The sequence below is a fragment of the Anarhichas minor genome, unplaced genomic scaffold (assembly GCF_050575085.1).
Source record: "Anarhichas minor isolate MPS153535 unplaced genomic scaffold, ASM5057508v1 ptg000136l, whole genome shotgun sequence".
Taxonomy (NCBI): Eukaryota; Metazoa; Chordata; class Actinopteri; order Perciformes; family Anarhichadidae; genus Anarhichas; species Anarhichas minor.
Window position 1 is genome coordinate 4,901,128 of NW_027466582.1, and position 6,982 is coordinate 4,908,109.

At 42.0% G+C, this 6,982-nt stretch overlaps 2 protein-coding genes across 3 annotated transcripts; one reads left to right on the plus strand and one right to left on the minus strand.

The window, feature by feature from the left end:
- Nucleotides 1–3,568, plus strand: rsph9 (radial spoke head component 9). The gene is made up of 5 exons (XM_076084450.1): nucleotides 1–319; nucleotides 425–539; nucleotides 872–1,058; nucleotides 1,347–1,490; nucleotides 3,408–3,568. The coding sequence occupies exons 1-5, from the start codon at nucleotides 93–95 to the stop codon at nucleotides 3,566–3,568; spliced, it is 834 nt and encodes a 277-aa protein (XP_075940565.1). The 5' UTR covers nucleotides 1–92.
- A 212-nt stretch (nucleotides 3,569–3,780) lies between these two features.
- Nucleotides 3,781–6,425, minus strand: mrps18a (mitochondrial ribosomal protein S18A). Of its 2 annotated transcripts, XM_076084448.1 has the most exons (7): nucleotides 6,270–6,425; nucleotides 5,946–5,977; nucleotides 4,937–5,041; nucleotides 4,698–4,821; nucleotides 4,410–4,482; nucleotides 4,132–4,299; nucleotides 3,781–3,989 (listed from the first exon to the last, which is right to left on the minus strand). In XM_076084448.1, the coding sequence occupies exons 1-6, from the start codon at nucleotides 6,403–6,405 to the stop codon at nucleotides 4,155–4,157; spliced, it is 615 nt and encodes a 204-aa protein (XP_075940563.1). In that variant the 5' UTR covers nucleotides 6,406–6,425; the 3' UTR covers nucleotides 3,781–3,989; nucleotides 4,132–4,154. The 2 variants fall into 2 exon arrangements, with proteins under 2 accessions (XP_075940563.1, XP_075940562.1); XM_076084447.1 differs by having other exon boundaries at nucleotides 3,781–4,299.
- Between the last annotated feature and the right edge of the window lie 557 nt (nucleotides 6,426–6,982).

The following is a 6,982-nucleotide window of genomic DNA, read 5'->3' on the forward strand; positions in this document are numbered from 1 at the left end:
AACCAAACGTTCGAACCTGAGAGGCTTTGGTTCGCCCAGATAGCTTTACGTTAACTAACATCTACGCTTTAAAGTCGTTTACTATAACAACAATGGACTCAAGTGTGTTGTCCTATTCTTTGGAACTCGTTGCCGGTAGCGGGATTACTTTAAGCGTTGAGCAAAGAGCCGCTCTGCAGACTTCTGTGGTGCTCCTGAAGAAAAACTACAAGTTCCACCGCGTCTTGTTCTGGGGCAAAATATTGGGAATAACAAAAGATTATTTTATCGCTCAGGGGAGAGGAGAAGATGAGATGCAGGATAAAAAGAATCTCTATAGGTAATATAGCCTCATCTGTGATTCTGTATCTTTGTAGCTACGTTTATGTCTGCACAGTGTGACATAACATCACCTGTGTGTGTGTGTGTGTCCTTTGGTCTGCAGCTTCAACTGCATGGACTGGTTCCTGCTCCCTCTGGCCACAGACTCTATGATCGAGGAAGTGACCAAAGCTGCAAAGAGTCGCTTCATCGGAGACCCCTCTGCTATGGAGAATGAAGTATGATTAATACTGTGTAGTGCAAGGGAAAAATATTGACTCTCAAGTGTTATAGTATTCAGTGGTACTTCATCACAGCATGCTTAAGTGTTAAATTACCCAGTGGGTAGTTAATGAATATAAATCCATCAATCTACTAATACCCAAAGAAAAATATTTTACCACAGCAATATGCTGTAGAATGAACAAAAATTGCAGAAGAGACAATGTCCTACCTTTGCCAAAAGATATATCACGGCTCACAATATCTAAGTTCAACTATCTCTGCAACAAACAAGTGTTTTACTCATGAAGAATTAGTGCAAAGCTGTGTTTCATTCAGTAATTGGCAGATGATGGCCGTACAGCCGTGTAATTCCAGTTCAGAGAGTGACTGTTCTTGGTTTCAGACCTCAGTCAATGAGGAAAGCAGGCTGGCAGTGACCATTCATCAGATCGATGAGGAAGCGTCTGTGGTACCACGCGGCGCCTTGGTCAAAAATCCACATGGCCTCGTCCAGATCAACCGCAGCTTTGGTGGTAAATATGTATCACTCTGTCACATGGCGGCTGGGTGACTGTGTCTCAGTGTGGAGTGTCAATATTTTCTGCAGCATGTGAATGACGCTGAGATGTTTCATAAGGTATATGTATTTAGTTCAGTTGGACTGGATGCATACGATAAAACAGTTTCAGAAATATTTTATACGCACCTCTTTAAATTGTGCCTATGTATATTTTAACATCATTCCGGGGTATAATTGCATCATCGTTGCTGCGATTTAGTTTGAAATACTTACCAATGTGCATTGTTTTTGTTTTCCTTAGGTCTGTCTCACTCAGAAGCAAGGAGGCTTGACAACTTCCTTCACTTCAGCAAAGCAAAGAATCCTAAGAAAAGCGTCCTGGAAGTGGGTGTTGTGAACCAAACAATCGACTTCCTGGATGTACTCATGGATGACATTCCTAAAGGTGAAACCACAGAGTTCAGACTATTCCGGAATGTAACATGTCACCAGTCGTTACATCACACGCAGACAGATACCTTTGCTTACTGAATTTGTTGCAACTATTGAAGTACACGGACACATCTTAAACAAGCCCATATTTATCTTATGATCGCTGAGATTTGAGAGGTTTTGTTTAGAAAACTACAGTCTATCAAACCAGTGCAGAAAGATTATGATCCATTTATACATGTCTATTTTGAGCAGTGTTATTAAGGCCTTCACAGTGCTCTTTGGAAATAATTCGTGTTCCAACTGCCATGCTACATACCAACTAAATGATGTGTGATTTTAGCACAAGTCATTATGGTGATTCAACTGACTGAGAGTCAAGTGAAAACTGAGTCGTTTAAACAGTCAAATGAGTCAGTTAAGCAGGGTTAAACTAAGTAAAGTCATCAAACGTCTGATGGCATCAACCTGCCATGATGGAATAGGTTTTCTGGGAATATGTTGGAAGAACTTTAGCATGCAGCGGCCTCTCTGATAACCAGACGACTAATGCTGGATGAGGAATGTCTGGGCTCTAGGATCTGGTTTCATGGCCAACTTACTGAGAGGCTGTTCTCAATTTCTTCATAGGAAAATTACAGATAATTATGATATCATCATAAAAACCAGACCAGAAACCAGTACATGGAAAGAGGACCACCTGACACCAAACTGAAGGGAAATGATTGATAGTGCTGCTCACATCTGTAGGAAATCAAACTACAACAATTCAAGTAATATTACCGTTTTAGGCAATTTACAAATGACCAATTAGTATGCAGAGCACACAAGTGTTGTACATTTTCGACGTTAAAAATGTAAGTGCAGTATGACAATGGATTTGAGACCAGCTTTCCTGAGATGGGTAATTCCCTTATATGGCATTTTTTCCGTGTAGTTAAAAGCATAAAATGATGAGTCTTTCAGGTTTGTGTAGTCACATCCTGGTGGGAAGCTCAGCTGTTTAACAGTACTACATGTGTTGGAAAAATCAAACCCAGGAGGCAAACGATAAGCAAACATGGATACTGTGAAGATAATCTGAATTTAGTCGTGTCCAGCAAGTTTTGAGGTTAGTTGCTTAGCTGAATGTACTCCAGGCTGACGGAAGTGTATGGGTGTGAGAGAAAACACAAAAAACGTTCAGCGCCCATGACCAAACGTGCAACAGCTGTTTGATTTATTAAGAGGGCTTTCACATGTGTATATGTTTGCGTGTCATCACTGCAGCAGACATTACACAGCTGTATGAATGCCACACTAACTGCAGCCGTCTTAACCGGATCGCATGCGTTTGCTGAGGAGAATGAGTTACCATATTTCAAACGTGCCTCTGGAGAACATGTGGTATGATGTATCTCCACTAAAAGACAGGTGCTTTCCTCTGAGACCCTACGTTGCCCCCCCCCCTTCTCTACAACAATCTTGCAAACGGTTTACAGCTCCTGATTTACAGCTCTGGGTTTCTCCTGCAGCAGTGTAGTTATGACCTGAAACATGTGTTTACTTTTAGTTGAATCATACTTTCAAAAAGGCAAAAAAAAAATTCTTTTGTTGAAAGAACCATCTAATTATCGAAATCATCTCTCTTTTATGCAACCGCATCAGAGGGCGTTTTTTGTCTACATTATTACATAGCAGCAGATCCAGCTTTTGTTCTCAATTCCCTGGGACCTGGTCACACCCACACATATTAAGGAACAGGTTAGACTGTAAATATCAAAACGCACAAAAGGTTGATTTATTGGATTATTATCCCTTGGCTGCCTCCAGAATTTAATCATCTTGGACTGACTTCCAAAGATCTCAACATGATGTGGCAGCCTCCTCCATTTAGCAGCAATTGTTTACAGCAAGCCTGCTTTGTGTGCGTCTGTGTTTGTTTGTGTAGGATCATGGAGTCTTCAGCTTGAATGCGCCAGCAACGTGTGTGTGCTTCGCAGCCTGTTGTGGCTTGGCCTAACCTTCTTCCATGTGCCAATGACGCCACAGCACGGATACATGTACATCGGTGATGGGAAAAAGAATTTGGACCTTCCCTTCGTGCTGTGAAAAGACACATCTTACACACGTGTCTCTGTTGTTCATATCAACCCTCACAATGTATTTTGTGTTAACATATTCTAGGACTTTGTTCGTTTTGTCCTAAAACAAATAAACTAAAAAGAGCACAGTTATGCAATTTGTCTACAAGCTTTTTGTTGCGTTCAGCTCTCATGTACAAAAGCTGTTCCTTTACAGTAAACACACGTTACGAGGCAGAGTAAGCAGACACATTTTATTTGCACATCTGTGTGGCCTTGCGTATACACAGTCAATATACCACCTACTTTGAAACTGTTACACTGACCCAGTAGTTGCTCACATTAAGTTGTCGCAGAGTTCACTTCAAGGGCTTTTTGAAAACCAGCCGAGATGGAAAAAGATGGTTCTGGGTCGGGGCTGAGCATGCTTCATTAAGAGGGTGACGCATCTTGATAAACAAAAAGATAGAATAAATACAGATGGAAGAAGCTTTTAAGCCCTTTCCCACGGGGATATCACAAAAGTCAATCCACTTGAAACTGCGTCTTCGCATTCAAAAAGGCCCACCCACTCTCATCCAGTTGCTGTACCGATTTGTCGGGCCTTCTGTCCTTCAGTGTTTTATAGAAACACGCTTGACACCGTAGCACACATTGTCCTTGAGTATTGGGTCGCCAACATCCATGCGCTTCTTACACCACTTTAGTCCACTTCTATATATGGGTTTCACTGTGTCAATGGACCAGCGAGTGAGGTATCTGTACAACAGAAAATCATTGCTAGTTTCAGTTGCACTGAGACTGGTGCTGACAATCGATAGATCGTGGTGGGAAACACACATATGAGCAGAAACACGCGTGTACATTACCTGTTAAGTTGTGGCTTGGGCCTCTTTGGGACGTGGCCCTCTGGAAGTTTGGGTTTGTGGTCAGGGAGCAGACCTCCAACACAGGGAAACACAGAAGTCACATGCTTGTACTTCATTTAAATGAGTCCTCAAAAACAGATGTTAGTAAAGCAGGTCCAAAAAGGTACAACAGATTAAGAATTTGATGGCTACCATTGATGTTGACAGATTATGAATGAGAGGGTAACTTGAGTTTGGTGTGGACAAAGATTCAAATACACAAACGAGGGGGCAGGCAGTAACACTGACCTGCTCTGTGAGCCATCTGAACACAGATGGCAATCTTGCGATGCTCCTCTGGACAGAGACCAGTGATCCTCTTCGGCATCATCCCTCCATCTGACCTGATGAACTGACTAAGCAACAGGACATCCTGGAGGGGTGGAAACAAAAGACGAGAAAGCAAACCAGACACAATAAACATGCTGATGCACTTTTCAGGACGTCTGAGATTACTTTGCTCGTCACATTCCTGTAGACGCACTTACCGTGTAGTTGTATTTGTGCTGCAGGTTCCATCTGTAGATGGGACACTTGGCTGTGGGGTTTGGAGGCTGTGGTCCTGCTGGAGCGTTCGCTACTTGTCCCTCAATCTGACAGTTGGGGATATAATACATTACGGCAGGTTCCTTGTCAGGTTGACAGAATATTTGTGCAGTAAGAGAAAGTGCTTTCCCCCTCTCCCACTATCCGATCTAAGTGTAGGTTGCAGATGTGTCCCAGTGCAGGTTAAAGGAGTTGCCTTTGTTGCATCTCCTCATATCCGACAGAGACTCTCCTTTTGGAAAACAAGCTGATACTTATGATTCTGTGCTCTGATTTGCAATGATGTAATGGGCCTGCATCCAAATAGAGCGGCCGCTCTGAGCGCTTCAAGCTGCAAATACCGCCGCTTTGTATCATAGCTTAAGGGTGCCTCGGTATCAGACACAGAGGGGCGTGACAGTGGCGGTATTTGACGTCCTCGGAAAGAGAGCAGGCTGCACACCCTGCACACCCTTTGGCTCGGGGCTGCACACCCATGTCGGCCCTAAAGGCTCTTTTCTGATGCCCAGAAATGTCCCAAACACAGCAAAATAAGAAGACATAAGAAAATACAGGCACAGGGCAGGCTCTCTGTAGATACAGACACCACCACACAGTTATAGTGGGACGTACGGGATGACTGAGAGGGATTACTTTTTTATCAGTCTATACATTGTTTTTAGCAGAAAATGCTGCATACTACACCTTTAAACATCCATACTAGTAATTTATTTGGCTTTTAATTTGTTTCTTTAGTAAATAGCCTGATATAACAATGCAAACCATTATTATATAACACATTATATATGTGTACATATATCAGAATTCACTTAAATGCCACAATAAATACTGTGATTTTTTTTTATTGTGCTTCCAACTTCAAAACACTGTGTGGGTATCACAAATAAAACTAAGTGCTTATATAATGTATATCTAACAACCCAATAAATCATTACTACTGGGTTTACCTACCGTTGTTGTTTTACCCTCCTGCTTCTCCACCACTGTAAAACAGACATTTCATGACGTTAGAAATATAAATACCAAAATGTCTTTACTACTTTCCTGTTATGGTGCCTACTTAGAATGTGGTTAGATGAGGCTACAGTTATAAACGAATGAATGAATGAATGTTGTTGTTTTTCCTTAGAGGAGCATGCTGTATGCAGGTCTAAGATGAAGTAACTTCTGAGCTGCCTCTAATCACTGTCAGTGTCGTTACGTTAGCATGCTAGCTACCATTAGCTCTTCTTACATTGGTGCGCTATAATCTTAACGGTTGCAGATAAATCTTACCTTGGCGGACCCCTCGACTCTGAATGGTTAACGCCGGTAGTTGGGGAACATTTATCCTCTGTTGGACCTTCACGTTCACTAATTTCATGCCCGAAAATGAGGTCCACGCAGACCTCAGCATACTGCGGGCTGCCATGTTTACGTCCCGACCTTCGCCTTCGTCTCTTCCGGTCTGGTAATCTCGCGAGAATGAAAACAGCGACACTCGCGGCGAAGACCTGTTATTACATCGATGGTGCTAAAGACCAACAAAAGTCACATTCCAACAGAAAGTAGGTTATATAAGTAAACTAATCAACTTAAATTCCCCCCATGTACGTGTATGACATGTGATTGTGTTTAATGAACTGGCAAATGGAAATTAAATTTCAAATACAGATGAATAGAATTATAACTATGCATTATGATCCTTAATCAAAAGATTTGTCTCAAAGGACAACCCATTTTAAGCCAAGATCTAGAATACATCTAATGAATCTGCCACAAAGCACAAAACAAACTGCAGCACGATATCAAACAAAATTAAACACAAGGGGGGAAATCAATGAAGACACTGCATGTTGAAAAGTATAGCCTATCCAGAACAAGGGAGAACTCCCAGGAAAAGGTGAGAGTGACATCCATATCACAGAGCCTGGAGACTGTAAAGCTAGAATGTATTCGTCTGCAAGGAAGATTTAAACATAACGTGCCAGCGCGGGGGAAAATAAATC

Bases quoted from the DNA above. Each gene is read 5' to 3' on its own strand.
- mrps18a (XM_076084448.1), bottom strand. From the start codon at position 6,405: ATGGCAGCCCGCAGTATGCTGAGGTCTGCGTGGACCTCATTTTCGGGC. The intron at 5,978-6,269 runs GTAAGATTTATC...TCTGTTTTACAG, and splicing joins GAGTCGAGGGGTCCGCCAAG to TGGTGGAGAAGCAGGAGGGT. The intron at 4,822-4,936 runs GTAAGTGCGTCT...CCACCCCTCCAG, and splicing joins AGCACAAATACAACTACACG to GATGTCCTGTTGCTTAGTCA.
- rsph9 (XM_076084450.1), top strand. From the start codon at position 93: ATGGACTCAAGTGTGTTGTCCTATTCTTTGGAACTCGTTGCCGGTAGC. The intron at 540-871 runs GTATGATTAATA...AGTAATTGGCAG, and splicing joins CCTCTGCTATGGAGAATGAA to ATGATGGCCGTACAGCCGTG. The intron at 1,491-3,407 runs GTGAAACCACAG...TTGTTTGTGTAG, and splicing joins CATGGATGACATTCCTAAAG to GATCATGGAGTCTTCAGCTT.